This window comes from Lichenostomus cassidix, chromosome 18 (assembly GCF_008360975.1).
Source record: "Lichenostomus cassidix isolate B80296 chromosome 18, HeHo_3.0, whole genome shotgun sequence".
Taxonomy (NCBI): domain Eukaryota; kingdom Metazoa; phylum Chordata; class Aves; order Passeriformes; family Meliphagidae; genus Lichenostomus; species Lichenostomus cassidix.
The window spans coordinates 7,542,395-7,560,673 of NC_139498.1; the positions used below are offsets into that span (position 1 = coordinate 7,542,395).

The 18,279-nt window shown below is 44.1% G+C and overlaps 1 protein-coding gene across 13 annotated transcripts in view; it reads right to left on the reverse strand.

The window, feature by feature from the left end:
- The window catches only part of TNRC6C (trinucleotide repeat containing adaptor 6C), a 201,284-nt gene that overhangs the window by 34,960 nt on the left and 148,045 nt on the right, over nt 1-18,279 (reverse strand). For all 13 annotated transcript variants that reach the window (XM_085077879.1, XM_085077889.1, XM_085077883.1 and 10 more), the window contains one exon: nt 287-2,875. In XM_085077879.1, coding sequence (XP_084934005.1) covers nt 287-2,875 — 2,589 coding nt within the window. The remainder of the gene's footprint in view (nt 1-286; nt 2,876-18,279) is intronic.

An 18,279-nucleotide genomic window follows, 5' to 3' on the forward strand; every position in this document is an offset into this window, starting at 1 on the left:
GTAACTGTGGAAGAGATGTTAAAATAAATATGGATCCACAATCTAATAATCTACCACGCTATTGACCAGATACTGTTTCAAGCCCTTCTTGCATTCACTTGAATTATGGAAATTTGTGTCAGGCTCCCCAGGCTCTGTCCTCAACACAAGACTGCTTCAGAGTAAAGGAACATATTCCTTGACACATATACAGGATTTTTGTCCTACACACATTCAGCAATTAGTACTGGTATAAAGCATCTCATAAACCTGTTTTACGAATCATTTCACAAAACTCTTGTCATACCTGGGCCAAGCAGCGGGGACCGGTTCGGCTGGGCACTTGACTGGTGCGATGGCTGAGGTTCAACCATGTTGGTGTTGATAATGGTGCTAGTGGTGGTGGTGTTGGTTGTGGTACTGCTCTGAATTATAGGATTATTTCTATCCCACATGTTTACAGTCTTGTTGTTGTTGTAATTTGGGTCGCCCCAAGCTGAGGTACCATCATCGATTTCCATCTTGCGGCGAATGGACGGTGGAGATGGCTCTTCCCAGCCAGTTGCCTCACAGTTCTCTTTTTGTTTGGCTGGCACTGGCCCACCAACCCACCCTGACCCCGTCTGTTTTACAGAAGCAGCTCCTCCCCAGTTACTCACATTGTTGTCCTGGGGTTTATTAGCCCAATTTTGTTGGGGGCCTGGCTTTAAAGATTCCCCCCAACTTGTACCTGTATTAGCCTTGCTGTTTGTGCCATTTCCCCACCCACTGGTCCCAGACCTCGCGGAATCGTTCCAGCCAGACCCCGATCTATTGTCAGAATCCCATCCAGATCCATTCTTCTTCCCATCACCCAAGTGTCCAGGAACAGATGATGAATCTGTCCAGTCTCCACCTCCTGAAGTCCAGCTTGGATTTGATTTCTGTCCATCTCCCCAGTTTTGAGATTTGGGTTTCTGAGGTTCACCCCAGGTAGGTGATTTGTCCTCCTGATTTGCGGTCCCACTCCAAGTGTGGCCGCTTTTGGCAGCAGCAGCATTATTAACAGTAGTAGAGCTTGCTGACTCTCCCCACCCCCCTGGGCCATTTGGTGCTTTGTTGTTATTGTCTCCCCAACCTGTGTTTGTTGGAACAGCTGCCGGTGGAGAGTTGACCCACCCAGATACTGAAGAGGTATTTGTACTGTTCATGATGGACCCATCGTTCTTCCCCCCTGAGTTTGAAGATTGAGTAGCTGCACAACCCCAGGCCTCTGTTCCATTGTCATTCTTCCGTTCAGACCTCGGGGACTCTTCAAATTCCCAGGCAGTGTTTTGCTTTACAGGGGTCTGTCCCCACCCTGTATTGGACAGGACCCTGGGGTCAAGGTCATTTCTTGGCAACTGAACTTGCCCTTGGTCTATCATCCCTTTGTCTCTCCTCCTGCCCTCTCCAGCCCCCTCCCTCCCAGTACTGCCTTCATTTTGACTCCCACCGCTGTCGTTGCTTCCTTCACTAGCCGTGGTGCCAGACGCTGCAGCTTTGGCCCAAGAGTTCATTTGTTCATTGCCGTGCTGCATGGCAGGATTCGGACTGGTAACGCTCGAGCTCTCCCACCCTGTTGATCCTTTCCCGTTGATGTCGCTATTGGAATGCTGGTTTGGGGGCTTGCCCCACTCCCCGTTGACACCGTTGCTGGCGCTGCGGTTGGGGTGTCCCCACGCTCCAGAATGCACGCTGCCAACCCCGCCGCCGCCACCCCTGCCCCACGCCAGGACCCCGGGGCCAGAGGGCGGCCCCGAATCCCACGCGTTCGCTCCGTTTCCTTCCTTCTGCACAGCACTGCTGGATCCGTTTTGTTTAGCACTTAATGCTGAGTTCACAGTGTCTCCATTCCCCTGACTGAACCCAGAATTGCTGTTTCCTGTGGCAGGATTACCTGGGGACATCCCCCACACTGAACTGCCCATTCCTTCACCACTGCCCCCGCTGACTTGAGAAACCGCTGTTCCGTTAGCACCAGGAAGGCCTTGCAGGTGGGGCGGGATGATGGCCCCCATGCCCACGGCCATCCCCCAGTTCGGCAGTCCGTTTGTCTGCATTGCATTGATAGGGTTTGGTGAAGAGTTCATGGGGTTAGTGTTATTTGGTCCATCAGTGTTAAGGTTCTGAGGTTGTACGCTGAAAGACACATTCTGAGAAGTGGACGTTTGTGGTTCTGTGCTCTCTTGCGGCAGCAAGTTTCCCCAAGCACCTAAGGTGCCTGTTGGGTTCCCATTCTGGTTGCCCATGTTCTGACCTATGGCACTGACTGGACTGCAAATACTGGAAGGGTTGCCTGCTCCCACAGTTCCTTCATGTCCAAGTACAGGCCAGGCAGCTGGATTGGCATTAGGGTTAAGGTTAAGATTAATGCCAGCATTCGAGTTGGAAGCACCCCAGCAGTTCTGACTTCTACCGTCTCCCATCATGTTGTCCATCTTTCCATCCCCACCACTGGCAGAGCAGTGAGCTAGGCCAGAGCTGGAGCCTGCAGCCACCCCCCACACCCTGGCCGAGCTGCCGTTGCCGTTGGCTCCACCAGCTCCAAGGGCACTCTGGTTAGAAGTGCTTTGGACGAGTGCTCCGTTGGCGCCATTATTGCCATTAGTTTTCTTTGTATGTCCAGTGAAGTTGCCTTGGGCACTCCCTGTAGCCATGCTACTGTTCTCTGAGCCACAGTTGGAGGCAGAGTCAGTGTCTGTAGTACATTCTGAGGCAGACTCAGTCTCAGCTCCGGTAATGGAAGGCCACGCTTCCTTGTCAGTCCTGTCTATTATCACTTTATCCCAGCTGCAGTTGCCTTCACTCCTGAAAGCGGGCTGCTGTCCCCAGTGGGAATTCTCATAATGGTCTCCCAATCCACTGTGGCTGAGATCTGAAAGGATCCAAGGGTAAAAATGAGTCCACAGTTCAAGCACTGCAAAAGCCCTCCATCAAGCACTGTTCTACATCACTACATTCTGCTAACATTTAGAGTACATTCTCTAACATAATACAGCAATTTTCCTTACTACAACGGAGCACGATGCTCATATTAATTTGTTTGGTTGGGTTTTTTTAATCTGGCAAAACTCTCAATTAAAAGAACTAAACAATTTCATTTTAGAACAGAGCAGTAGCCCCCAGTGTACCAGTAAAAATAATAAGCAGGCAATAAATAAGAACAGCAAATATACTAACCTACGTGAAAAATCTAAAAAGCAAATTTGGAAAAAACACAGAGCAGTATCTATCAGACTCTTACCATTTATTTTGACTCAGTTCTCATTCTTCAGAGAAACACAAAGAAAGAGCATCCAATAAAAAAATGTAAAATGTCTGCCTGCCCTGAGATATTACATACACACCCACATCACAACACACTCAATTCATCCTGCATTTAGGTTTTCAACCCTTCCTGTAAATAAAGAAACAAATACAGACAACAACCTTCACTGTTAGGTGCCAATTATAAGTACCACTAATGTATATTTTAGCAGAGAACTTGGGCATCTCTAAATAACTGACGGTTTTGTCAAGAAACTTACCTTTTACAGGCTTTACTTGTGGTTTAAACATCATTTTGCATTTGTACACACAGTCCCCTGTGTTCCCAATCCAATGAAAAGTGATGCTGTGCCTTTTCAGCACCATCACAGCCTCAAATACAAACAATAACCCAAAAAATTAATCACAAGCTCTTGAGCATCTGCTTGCTTGCCAGGGTATGAAGTTAAACTGGAAGGCACAACATGTCTCATGTTAAGAATTCGAGCTTTGGTCAAGATTTTGCATTTACTTTCAATCCCAACTGCTCTGCGCAAGATCATTTCTCTTAGTTTCCTTTGATAGGAATTTGCTAACAAGTATTTCAGTCTGATCCAAGGAATCTGTACGAGAGACAATCAGCAGAAGAGTTCCTCTTAACTGCTTGCACATATCAAAGTAACAAATTTTGGATGTCAATTATTTTTACTTGCTGTAAATCTGCTGAAACATGGCTTCTACTCTTTGTGATTTGTGAATAAAATGAGTATTTCTGTGGGGAAGATGGATGCAACAAATCTCCCAAACAAGCTGTTAACAACGAATGCCTAATATGAATTAATTTAAATCACAAATATTTTGGTGTGATTAGCTCCTCCAATTAGAGGTGTTCTGATACTGCAAAAATTTCTCCCAAGATTAGAAAAAAACACTCTCTCTCTTTGACAAAGCCTTGTTCACACATTTCACCTGTAGCTTTTTAGGGTGATTACTTGGTTGCCTTATGAAGATTTTGCAAGATGAGGAAATAACATGCTAAACCAACACAGATTGTTTTTTAAAATTTAAATTAATTGAAGCAGAAGAAAGAATTTTAGAGAAAGGAAGAGAAAACGTTCTTAATTCACCACCTGTCTTCTCATGATACCACTGGATAATTAGGAAAAGATCTAAATCACAGAAAGACCTAAATAATCAGAGAAAATTGAACAGTTTGGGTTTGAAGGGACCTTGAAAATCATCTTGTTCCACACCTTGCCATGGGCAGGGACACCTTCCACTATCCCAGGTTGCCCTAAGCCCCATCCAGCCTGGCTTGGGACATTTCCAGGGATCCAGGGGCAGCCACAGCTTCTCTGGATAACCTGTGCCAGGGCTCCCCATCCTCACAGGGAAGGATTTCTTCCACAATAATTGACAATTGCATGATAAATCTGAAAGAATATGAACAGAGCTACTTGGATTTACCTGGATTCCCTCCCCTACACGCAATGGCTGGAAGGGAGGGAAGCATCCCGAGTTCCTGGATACAGCCAACAGGTACAGCACAGAGCTAAGGAAGCACATTGAACACTTACCTGATGATCTAGATTTGCTACACAGGTGTTAAATGGAGACCAGAATCCCAGATAAGACATGGAAGGGGAAGGCAGGCTCTGAAATGACTTAAAAAGGGTCAGCAGGGCCAGAGAAATGAGCCGAGGAACATTCTTTGCAGAGTAGGAATGAACAAAGGGAAAAAAAGCAGCGGCAGGCCAGGCCAGAAGATAAGAAGTTCAGGCAACCAAGGAATCAGATAAGAGGAGTTATACGAGATTTTTTTCAACCCTGTGGGTGGTGCGACTCAGGGCTGCGTTTGAGCCTTGAGAGAAGGATTTAAAAGTGGCTGGAAATTCATTGTTCCAACGAAAGGTCTTGTCAAAGCTGAACCCTCAGCTCCATGTGTGGGTGCTGGGAGAGCCATGGTGCCGCCTGAGCACAGCAGCCTTGGGAAGGAGGATCAAGGGACAGCACAGAATGGCTCCATACCTACAGAAATGGCACCATGGCCAACGAGATGAGATGAAAGGGAGCTGCTTGTTTAATCATTTCCTTTCTCCTCTCCCCCAAAGATGGTGGTTAAAGCAGTGCTCAAATTTGAGAGCGTTTAGGAGACAGAAAATAAAGGGAAGGGGTGGGATTGAAGATGACAAAACAGCTTAGAATGATTGCTGAGAGCAGGCAGCAAAACACTTGTCAACTAAGCAACCAGATTTTGAGGAGCAGTAAGAGAAACAAAAAGAAAAGAAAATTATGAGGGAGAAGAACTATGAGACCCAAGAGATGTCCATACTAAGTGTAGGAAATGGCCAAGCACAGCCACTCCAGGCAGGATCCCACCAGGAAGAGCCACACATGCAGCTCCAACCCCTGGGCTTCCCAAAGCTTTGCCAATCCAGGTGTTCCCTTTCCTGTCCCATGGGCACAGCTGCTCTCTCCGAGGTTCAGATGATTCCTTCAACAATGACCACGGACTAATGTGAAAGTGGTGACTTTGGGAGGGATTACAATAATTCTGTGCAGGGGACAGGAAATCAGCAATCTCCCTCTGGAGCAGAGGGTCTCTGTGCTGTGCTTTCCCTGCTCTGGAGGCAGCAGGATCTCACTGGTGCCTTCCACAAGTCATGGATTCAAAAAACAGAGAAAAACATGCAATAAACTCATAGTGTCCAACACCCACCAGAACAATCAGTTCTAACACTGCCATGAAGCTTGTGAGAAACAGGACAGACCAAGAGAATGAAAAAAAAATTCACAAAATAAATAGAAACCTGCAAAAACTGTGACTTTGCTGTCAGACAAACTTAAGACTTTGAGTACAGATCCTGAAGAGATTAAGTTTTATATTCTTGTCTCTAGAAGCAAATAACAAAAAGGCATTTTTCCATTTTCCTTTAACTAAAAGGGGTTTGCACCTATGAAATAAATAATGAGTAGCACAGTCCTACTTGATCTGTAAAGACCTTAAACATTTGGGGAAAAAAAAAGCAACGTATTTTATATGATTAAATCTAGAGAACTTTCCTGTTTGTTTGGGGATTTTTTTAGAAAACACAGATTTTCTCCAACTTTCTAGGAAACCAACTCTTCACAGAAATTCCCAATATTTTCTTTTCTTTCCAAAGTTGTTAAGATTGAAATGGGACACCCATTTTAAAAATTCTTAAGAACTGTCCCTCTTTATTTATGCAAAGATGGGAAATAAAAGCACTGAGTCCACCAAAAGCATTTCTATCCCTCCTCTGTGAGCTGAGCAAGGATTGTAAACAAGGCACGAGGAACAGGAACCACAGGTATTCCATGTTAGCAAATCCTAGTGCTGGGACACCACAAAGTGAAAATGATTTTTAAATTAATGCTTTGTGTTTCAAAATTTTAATTGTGCATCTTTTATAAAATATAGTTCCCCTGATCAGCAACATTTCTTCAGCCATCAGGAAGGGAATATTAATTTGAGGATAATGGTTCAAATTTGTTTTTAACAAGCAAGGAACTTCTGTCCAACTGCAATCGTACACATGACCTGAAAAATGCACAGCTCTGATCAGTATAGCATGAGGGGATTGTTTTGTTTTGGGTTGCTGTTCTTTTTTTAATAATATCTTTAATGGGGTGGGAGGAGATTGCTGGTGTTACTACGTACTGCAGCCAACGTACTTGACCAGCTTCAATTCAGTACTTATTAAAGACAGAAAACATTTTTGGCTGTGTTGGGTAATGAATAATTAGTTGCAAAATCAGTTTAGTGTTTACATAGATTACAAATGCAAAGTATGAGTAGAGTGAAATGGGAGAAGCTGTTGCATGCATTTCTTAGAAAAGCAGAATACTTTGCCTGCACAAGCAACGGACCCCAAACTTCCATCCTCCTCTGAAAACATATATTTACAACAATATTTAATTTTTTTAGTCAACTGAGTTAAAAGCAACCGTATCTTCACAGTTTCCATTGCAATAATTAGTTCAAATACAGCACAGTAAAATCCTGTCTCCCCAAGTATAACACAACATTCAGCTGACTTTGGAACCAAAGCACGGAGAGGCTATGATATGGCAAAGCCCAGGATAAACTTTTAATGAAACATTATTAATAAATTGTGCTCACCCCCCTTTAAATCAGATCTAACAGTGACTCCTCTCTTGTTACTCGTTTCATTTTTCAGCCCATGTTTGTCATGTAACAACATCCAGACCCCCTGGCTCGCCCTGTGCCGCCCAAAGGACAGATGACAGACGGTGCTCTCTGCTCCGACATGCAGAACACACAAAAAACCCAAGGGCCACTGACAGTCCCACTGGGGATTTTCCTTGGCACACAAAGGTTAGTGATCTAGAGTAGGAAGATGAGAAAAAAAAGGGAAAATTACTTTCTCCCCCCACCCCAAAATACAGCTTTCAATTCAACGTGATCAGATCTTTGAAACACTGTGAGATTTTCCAAATCTAAATTAAAATGGGAATTGCCAGGAACATCTGAGGTGCTAAATCAAATGTAGCCTAATTTAATTAAAAAAACATGACATAAGCATCTATTCTGAAGCACAAAATATAACCAAATAGAAAATTTGGGCATTGTAGTGCTAATATTTCAGGTTACCTGCTGCATTCAGCTCTAGAGACAGATTTGAAAACTGGCATCTATCTGAAGCTCACTCACAACAAGTCTCATGGATTGAGGAAGCTGAAATCCTGCACAGCACACATAACGTGGAAAGGCAGAAAAGAGATGGAAGCACTGAATAAAGCAGCTTTATTTCCTTTAAAACTAAACCACAGCTAAGCAAACACGGGGGAAAGCATGTTATCCCCTTTTCATTTTCTGCACTACGACATTCAAACGTAGCTCCTTCCCTCTGATGCTGAAAAAACCTTTCAAACGCATTAAGAAAACAAGCAAAAATAAACAAGGCTTTTCATTATTAGTAGAGATTCCGCTAAAGGCTACCTCTCCAACACAAAAGCAGCAGTAGAAAACACCAAATCATTGCATTTTTCTGCTCGGTGCAACATATCTTTACAAGCAGCTCGCTGCGAAGACGCCATTTTATCAAACCTGAAACGCAGCCAAAAGCTCAGGACGCTGTGCTGCTGCTCTCTCGCTGAAATGTTATGTAATAAATTGATTTAACAGAAGCAGATGCTATTTTCTCAGGGTTAGGGTTACTCGCCTCTCTTTTTTTGGCTCTAATAAAGGGCTGATGGGTGAGAAAATACCTGAAGAAAGGAGCCGCCCAACCATCCTAGGAGACGCTACATTGTGTGCAGAGCTGTTTCTACTCCTGCCTCTACGTTCTCCAGGGCTCCCGGCTTCAATATGTCGGCTGTGTACAGTGTAAGCCTCATCCTGTAGAGCTGCCAAGAAAATCTCTGTGTGCGAGAGCGCGCCCAGACAACCTGCGAGCTCAGCCGGGCCTCGGCTGCTCTGGCTATGGAAAGCTATGGAAATGCCCTTTCCACGCACAGCCCTCCTCCCCCTTCCCCTCGCCGCACGCCTCGGCTCTAGGTGAAGGTATCAACAGAGCAGGATTTTTAAGCTTTGATTATCTAATTGCAGCTGACACTAAACCGATCTTCCTTCCTCTTTAAATTCTTTCAACTGTCACAAAACATTTTCACTTCGGGACCCGGCTGCAATTAGCGCCCGTAGCTGCTTTTCTGCCGCTTTTGAAAGTCAGCCAAGAGAAGACGCGGGTGCTGCTGAAACGCCTGCCCTGGCTCCTGCCTCCTGCCCAGAGTCCTCCTCCTTCCTCCTGCCCCAAATCCTCCTCCTCCTTCCTGCCCCAGCTCCTGCCTGGTTCCCTCTTTCTTCCTTCCTCCTGCCCCATATCTCCCTCCTGCCCAGTGCCTTCCTCCCTTTCCCAGCTCCATCTCCTGCCCAGAGTCCTCCTCCTTCCTCCTGCCCCAGCTCCTGCCCAGAGTCCTCCTTCTTCCTGCCCCAGCTCCTGCCTAGTTCCCTCTTTCTTCCTTCCTCCTGCACCATATCTACCTCCTGCCCAGTGCCTTCCTCCCTTTCCCACCCCCATCTCCTGCCCATCCTCCCTGCTCCAGTGCCAGCTCCTTCCTCATCGTTCTCCTCCCTGCCCTGGCTCCTTCCTTCGCCAAGCGTCCTCTCCCCTGCCCCAGCTCCTGCCCCAGCGGCAGCTCCCAAGTCCCAGATGTACCCTGGACTGCTGCCAAGCCCTTAATGACTTCCCTGCCTCTATCTAAACCAGCTCTAAGTGGCAAACGCGAGCGCATTAATCAGCGGCGCAGTTGTTTATAGAGGCAGGGCAGAGCTGCCCGAACAATGCGGCAGGAGCAGCGCTGGCTGCGCTGCACAGCGGGACCAACCATCTTGGAACAGCCCAGGCCGCCAGCCTCGGCTCTCTCCGAGCCCAGAGTGAGCAAAACAGGGTCAGCTTGACATTTTTAGGACCTACAGATCATCACAAATTCTGAGATCGCACTGGAGGGTTTTTATCGGTGCGCACATACAAATCTCAAAGGCTAGCTCACACGCAAACTTCCAGCGTGTCCAACACGCTCCTTTACGATTATTTCCCCTCCTACCTGCCCCAAATACATATTAATGATGTGGTAAATGGGGCACGGTTCAAATTTGCTGTTTCGGTTCCTGTCAGGGGCTCCTCGGAGCTGTTTGGCCCCTCTGTGCTGATCTCACTCTTTAAGCTTCGGCCACACTCTCAGGGTCGCTGCCACTCCACCAGCGAGGCACAATCGCTGTGCTATTCTTGGCTCAGAACTGCTCCACTGAAGGACTCCTGAAAATAGTTGGTTTCCTTCTGCAGACATTTATTCTCAGTTTTTCTGCAATAGTCTCCGAATACCGGTCGGGCTCAGCCTCATTTCAGAAACAACAGACAAATGAAAATCAAATGTTTGGTTTTGTTTCTACTCAGAAAATTATTTCAAATGCACTGAGGAACTCGGCTTGAGAGTCAATTTTGCAATAACAGTTTTAAATGAAACTATTGTTGTGGTTTATTACATTCCTTTAAAACTAACTATACGTGACCAAAATTTCCATCGGTTAAAATGATACGTCAGAACTGGGTTCCTTGTATTTCTTCTATAAATAACACAAACTTCCTACAATCAACTTCAATTTACGAAGGCAGGTACTTATACGGAGCACCTATTGAAGGGGACTGTATTTACCAGTCAGGGGTACACAGAAAGGCAAAGAAGAACCCCAAGATTTGAGTCAGAGCCCACTAAAATACTGGGGAGCAAAATGAAGTGTAGTTTCCACCCAGCTGTGCTGGCAGAGCACGTAAGTTCTCTTCCACATGTCCCGTCTTGGAGCAACTTCAATGGGGAATGAACCCCATAAACTTGAAATTCATAATTATTAATAGCTGAAGATTAAAAATGGGGATTTGAGAGGTGATGCAGCCAACTCACCTCGTGTAAGGAACGAATAATGTCACACCAGGTGACTTTAGCTCAACCCACCAAGGAAGGCCTCAAGCAATGGAGCCTGCACATTCCCAAGTGCTCTGTCTCACTTCTCAAGACAGCTTTCATACCAGCATGGTTTTCCTAATGTCTACCCTTAATCTTCCTTGTTGAAATTTAAGCCCATTATTCCTTATCTGATCCATCACAGGCACACGGAACAGATAATTTCCTTCCCTGCAGCAGCCATTTAGGTATCTTAGCATTTATAACTCCAATCTTCCTTTGACTGAGGAGCTCTGATTCCTTCCCTCTCCACAAGGCTTTTTTTCAAGATGTCTACTTATTTCTGTTGCATTCCTCTGCTCCTTCCCAGTGGTTCCTCCTGAAGGCACAGTATCTCCAGCTGGAATGTTCAGAGGCGTTATCCCATGTGTCCCATGGAAAGCTGTGCTGCCTCTATCCCTTAGTCTCTGTACTCTTTTTAACACATTAATCAAATTTGCCCTGTGACCAGATCCCTTTTTGCAGTGACACCCACATACTTGCATCTGGGTACAGAGCTGCTCTGGCTAAAACAAAGAAACTTTTCCATTTTTTTATTGCTTATCCAATTGTGTCACCACTATTCCATACTGTAATTTGGCTTTCTGTTGCCTTGCACTCTTCTCCAGTTGGTCTCAATCAAAAATTGATTGAAGGCTGTTGTTTATAGTCAAAAGCTTGACTCAAATATCAGAACACAAATTTGCACTCTCACTCAAAACATTCTCATTCTGCCAGGAAGGACCAACAGCTCCTCCCTACCTGGACCTTCGTAAAGAGAAGTGGCACTTCTTATAATAGCTCCATCTTGTCCTTCCCATTTACACCGCCACACACCCATCATGGAAAAGTCTCCTGAGCCACTGGGAATGGCTGCACAAAGCTGACTTCGAGGACATTCTGGAGTGTCTGTCCCACTGCTGACAGGGAACAACTCCCCTTCAGCACAGCCTGCCCTCCACAAACCCCAGTGACTCTGCACTTGTCCCCTGAAAAGTTCAGCATGCACAGAAATAGCTGCTATGAGGTTTTTTCTCCTAGGATCAGTCTAACAGTTACTCTGACTGATTTGCACTTTCTCAGTTCCAACTTTGTCACCTCTTAACATTGGTTGGCTTTTTTCTCTTTTGTAGTTTTCATACAACATTGCTCCAATCCATCTGCTATGGAGTCTACTAAGAACATCATCATTTCCAGACAACTGTAAACTCTATTTCCTTAAGTACTCTAACTCACTGTAGCTGTTTACAGATGAAGGGAAAAGGTATTTAAAGTATTCCTGATGCCATCCATCAGTGGCTCCCTCTGTCCCACTGGCCTTGCTTTTACTACTGATTTATGGAAGATAAGCTTTTTATTCTTTGGGGTTTTTTTTCTCCCAACTGCTACAAATTTCTTTATTTCTTTCAAGTAGCATCATATCTATTTCCCGAGCTGTACAAATTCAGCTTTCCTGTAATTTTCACATGACCCAACTCCCTTTCTGCTCTTCCCAAAGACCAGAGTCCTATTCCCTGGTCACTTTGATCTTAGTTGCTTTCTACCTTTTACTTCTCCACCATCAGGACAGATCTTGATACTCTGTCTCTTCACACGCTTTGTCAGAAAACTGCCACCTGCACATTTACCACCTTGCCAGACTCTGTTTCCTGACCCTTCTTTCCCCACAGACACCTGAGCAGTTCCTGTACCTGCCTAGCCCTGCAGCACAGCTACTCACAGTGAATATGGGGAAGAGATGCAGTTCTGCAGCTCCTGAAGCAAAAGCAGCCACCTTTGAGCCATCAAGCTTTTAGCACAGCCCCACTCTCTGAAAGTGAGGGCAGCAAAACTACAAAAGCACCTTACTTATTTATCCTTCCACAGATTTCCATTTTTCCTTCTCCCTGTGAAAAATTCTAATCACTGTCAAAGAGATTTGAAGCAGCAGATTTATTTTTCATGCTCTGCTGCCCGATGTCAGATAACATACACAATACAGAAAAATTCGTTCCAAAGATTAGTTTACTGATGAGTTTTTACCATATTTTTTCATTCATAATGCCCACATTTGGGCTATGCAGAGCTTGCCACTTCCCTGCATTCAAAGCATTATGTGGAATTTTTGAAAATTTAGATGGGAGATAAAACTCTCCACTAGCTGAGACTCACTTCCCACAGTTTTCCCATCACTGCAGTTCAGAAAATGTCCATCACCAGGGGAACATCCAGACAGCAGCACAGGCTAAATCTCATCTCCGTGTTATCTGCTACATTTATGTCCTTGTGTGATGTTTTAACTTCCCTTTGTCTAAATACACACCTGGCAGCAGTGACCTTTGGGAACACTGCCTGCTTTCCAGGGCCACAGATCACACACAAGTGCTACCAAATGCTAAACAAAGCCCTGAGGAACAGCAGGAGAAGACAGAAACACAATCCCCTCTTACACCTGAACACCCCCTTAGAGCACTAATTCAGTGAGACTACCAACAAAAAACAGAATCACCCCAAATTCTGGGAAATTTCCCATGTTTTGATCCCACTTGTAGAAAAACCTTTCCACAGTGATGAGAGTGAATTGCCCTGCAAATCACAGCCCACAAGTGTGTAAGGATTGAAGCTGTCAGGAGACTCTTTGCAGGAAGGAATTGTAACATAAAGAAGAAGCACAAAGAGCCAATTCCTGTATTTCCAAAGAAACATCACCACACTGCTTTCCTCATTCAAGATCAACAGCCATGACACTATGAAGCAAATCCCCCAAATATTATGGAGAACACTTTTTTAAAAGTGTATTTTCTATATAAAGTGTGAAATTATATACATAGAAAGTAGGCAAACACAATAAATAAATATGACCTAACATCTATTTTATAGCTTTTAATGTTTTACCTATTACATATGAAAAACTATTACATATGAAAAACTATTACATATGAAAAACCCTGGGAGACCCAGAATAAATCAATTTCTAAAGTTTCTGGTTTTAATTGTGTAACATTCCAACTGAAAGCAAAAACACAGTAATGTTTTGCCAGCAAAGATATGCTGCTAATAGAATTACAGAATAGAGGCCCAAAGAGATGAAGTTCAGCAAATCATTTCCATAAAGGCACTTTTCACATGTGCTTTGTTTGTCAAAGCTCAGCCTGTTTGCAATGCCTCCAGGAGATCAAGCTAAATCTTATTTCAGGCTTTTGAAATTAAACTTTATTAATATATATCAGAACTTTTTGGCATGTGCATGCCTTACCTACAGCCATCACAAATCACAATGAGCTGAACTGCTCAAGCTGAATTGTTCAAGCATGGCTTTAGCAGGAAGGTCTCTAGTACTCTGCTGGATCTGATGAAACAACTGTATGTCAAAGCTTATCAGTGTTTTCCAACTATATTAACTGGCTTTAGAAGGCATGATATCTCTCCCTAAAACATTCCTCCAAATTTGGCTTTACAACCATACAAAATTGCCCATTTAGAGGGAATTCTGAAGTAACCACAGTTAAAGGATTGGATGTTTGGAATGAGTATTGTCAGACATGATTTTAACAGTAAACTGCGTTTTTTAATCTTGCTTCCTAAAAAAAATTATCAAAACCAAAGTTAACACAAAGAGATTACAAGAAGAGTTAATCTGTCACACAACAGCACTCAGCAACTTCCAGCTGCTCACTTCAAGGTGCTCACCCCATACCACGAGCATGAATCTCTAACCTGCAGCTAAAGAAATCTTCAAACACAAAATAAACCTTCCAGCTCCACAGAAAAAAAGAATAAAGTTCAGCACAAAATCTGGCATCAGCCCACAGGAGGAAAATAAATCTCTGTCTGTAACTGCTGTCAAATTCTCACTTCACAGCAAACAACAGATAGAACAAATTAAGAGTGTAACTCGAGTTTCCACAATGCTGTGTGTTTACTCATTCTGATTACTGACTTGCTCTCATTTCTCTTTGGACTTTAGAAACAGATGATATGGATCTGCTCTGCAAAAATACTCTCCTTGCCAATAAAAAGATGGGCACAAGTTCCACCCTGACTCCTGCAGGACGTGGTAGGTTGCTTTTCAGTTGACAGATGGTGGTTTCACATTGCTGGATTTCAGGGAAGTCAAAGGCATCTTGGAGAAGAACTGATTACTTCTTTTGATCTCTGTTGTTATGATCATCAAACACACACTGGTTGCCTGGAAACTCCTATATAAAATTCGTCATTTGTAAAGGAACTAAAATCTATATTACTGGTTATTTTTAATCTCCCATGGTGGCTTCCAGAAATTATTCTAATTCTTTTAGATCACATGGCAAAGGACCATTCCATTAATTCAATTAATGCCTCACACCTTAATGAGGGAAGTTAACTATTCACCTGTTTAGTGCAGTGAGCTGACAAAGTGGGAAGGGAGGAGATAAAAAGCCCCATCTTTAAGTAAAAATAACAACCTAGATTAGATAATAGAACACTGCTCATAAATTAGAGATACAGCTTTCCTTCAATGTAATCCTGGAAAGGATTACAGAGGCGGCAGGTCAAGAACAAGCTCTGTAGCTCAAGACAGAAGTTCCAGACAAAAAACTATTCTAGTGTACTTCACAAAACAGTCTCATATTAGTTAACACCAAACAAAAGAATGTTTTCAAGGGACAAGATTCCTAAAATATTCTATGCAATTTGAAATGTTCTAGCTTCACAACAGTTGGTTTAGTTAATGTTTTAGAGATTATTTAAGAGAGAAACAAAAAATCCCTACTCTCATCCACTTCACTGATATTTCCAGGTGATAAACTTGACAAAGAATATATTAATGACCATTAATTCCCACTTGCCTCATGTTAGCAGAACACCCTTTTTAATTCATGACATTGCAGTCAAGTTCTGATACGTGTTTTGGATAGGCCAAGGCAGTAGATAACAGGGGCTGCTGATAAAGAGAATAAAGAGATAGAATAGTATGATTTTTGGAGTGAAGAGACTGGCAGTGCCTCTCTAACAGCATTCCTTGTATCCAGGTAGTTATGAATAAGGCCTGAAAGGAACATGGATGCATAATTAGAAATTCACTCTGAAAGGGTAAGACTCTGTAAGAGGAAATGCTACAGATATGAACTTCTACCAAACATCTTGTGGACACAAGATGCTCATGTAGGACAATCCTGACTCTTTGATTACACCAGATCATCCATCCAAAGAAGCTCCTGTTGTTAAAGAAGCCAGTTTTGTTTGCCAGGACCCAGCCCAGGAGTGAGGGGCTCTGGTCAGGCAACCAGGGCAGGAGAGGGAGGGAGCCCTCCCTTTACTTTGAGCATTACTCCCTTTACTTTGAGGATGTCCAGTAATGTCCCTGCAGGGATTCCTCTCCCACAGGCAGACAAAATTCCTGCTTGCATGTGGCTCAGGTACCTCTTCTGGACAAGTTTGATTTTTTTGTTCCTTCCTATCATTTCCCCGGAGAATTTTTACCTGCAAAGACTCTTTAGTAAATGAAATACCCAGGGAGCCAGAGACAGATATTTAAAGGAAATCAGTTCCTACTGATGCTAAGAGGAGGAAGGCAAAAAGCTTCCTTTCAATAAAGTATTTTCTTAGTGAGAATCCTCCTGTTTAAAATTCTTTCTTTGCATATTCACAATAATATGATCAGTTTGAATAAGATTTCAGGGAAAATTCTTATGTTTATAGGATATAGAATTCCTGTTATATTTTTCTAAATCTAGCAGTCACTCAAATCCTAACAGCTGAGATGAAAAGGCTTTGGTCTTCCCTGAGTACTCTTCCCTCTTCTTTGCTCTTCATGCTTGGCAAGATGAAAACAAAGCCTGTATGAGAGACTGAGTAGGACTGTGAATATGTGCAATTCATGGCTACAAAGGTCTCTCAGGAGAGAGACAGTCCTCTCTTGGCCTCCCAGGGCAGCCAGGCACAGAGTTGCTGTCATTATAAGCCATGCTGGACATTTATTTTTTCCTCCTCTGTCTGCAGTCAGTAAACGAGCTGATGCTCCACCTGCTGGAAAGAACTACGTGAGCTCCAGAATTCAGCAAGTTCCTCATCTGTGGAAAAGGCCATCACTGAAACCTCAAAACACCATCTCATGGCAGCAGACAGAAAGGTAGCCAAGATTCAGCTTGCTTAAGACCCTGTTCCCTGCTCCAAAAACTGTGTGCAGATCTTGGGGTGCCTTTGAAAGCTTTTGTTTTGACTTTACAGAGTGAACAGCGCCAGGACAATTGTGACTCTGTGCACAAACTGCTAGTGAGTAATTAAAATTGCAGGTTTAGATTTCAAGTGAGGAAGAAATCATTTACTCAGAGAGCAGTAAGGCCAGAGGAGGCCACGGAGATGCTGCCAGGGCTGGAGCCTCTCTGTTCTGGAGGCAGGCTGGGAGAGTTGGGGGTATTCAGCTGGAGAGGAGAAGGATCCACTGAGACCTCCGAGCCCTTCCAGGGCCTAAAGAGGCTCCAGGAGAGGGGACAAGGAGTGGAGTGCCAGGACAGGGAGGAATGGCTGTAAGCTGAAGAAGGGTAGGTTTAGATGAAATATTAGGAGGGAATTCTCCTGTAAAGGTGGTGAAACACTGGTTGGGTGGGGCTTGGAGCAACCTGGCCTGGTAGAAGGTGTCCCTGCCCACAGCAGGGGGTGCAATGAGGTGAACTTTAAGGTCACTTTAGCCCAAACCATTCCATGACTATGATGCTAAGTAATACTTTTGCTAAGGGTTTGATCTGGGTTACCTTGTTTGGGGCAATAATATAATGTTGAGCTGAAAAGTTACTGCACTGCTCCTTTTCCTCTCATTTCTACTGGCTTTTCATGTACTCTGAATTTTTCCAATGGTAACACAAAAGTAGCAAAAATATAAAAACCCCCAAACTAATTCAACAGTGTAAACCATCTGCTAAGGGTCGCCAGGCTGACAAACTACACATACAGCAAGTTAAAATAGGAATTGGGGGAAAAAATAAAGCCTCAAGGTAGAAATGCATCTGGCAAGATCAAAGTCAGACAGCTCGTACTACACTCTTACAAGCCAAGTTCTTTTATGAGTTATGTTATGATTTACAGTGGACTTTGTTTCATTAAACTCAAACACAGATGCTTCAGATACATCTATAATGATGCCTGGAAGAAAGCTCATGGTGACCCTCAGGCAGCCTGAGCTCTTCAGTTGGCTGCTGTGTGTGTCCCACATCAATAATGACAGAGGGGCAGCACTGATCTCTGCTCCCCAGGACCTGAGGGAATGGCTGGAGCTGGGCCAGGGAGGTTTGGGTTGGAGATCAGGGAGAGGTTGTTCCCCCAGAGGGTGCTGGCACTGCCCAGGCTCCCCAGGGAATGGGCACAGAGGCTGCCAGAGCTCCAGGAGTGTTTGGACAGCACTGCCAGGGATGCACAGGGTGGCATTGCTGGGGTGTCTGTGCAGGGCCAGGAGTTGGACTCAGTGAGCTTTGTGGCCCTTCCAGCTCAGGATATGCTATGATTCTGTGATTCCAGAGCTCCGAAAATAAAATAATAAACATATCTCCGACACAGAACATTAGTCTGACAGTTAACAAACATCTCCCAGTTCAG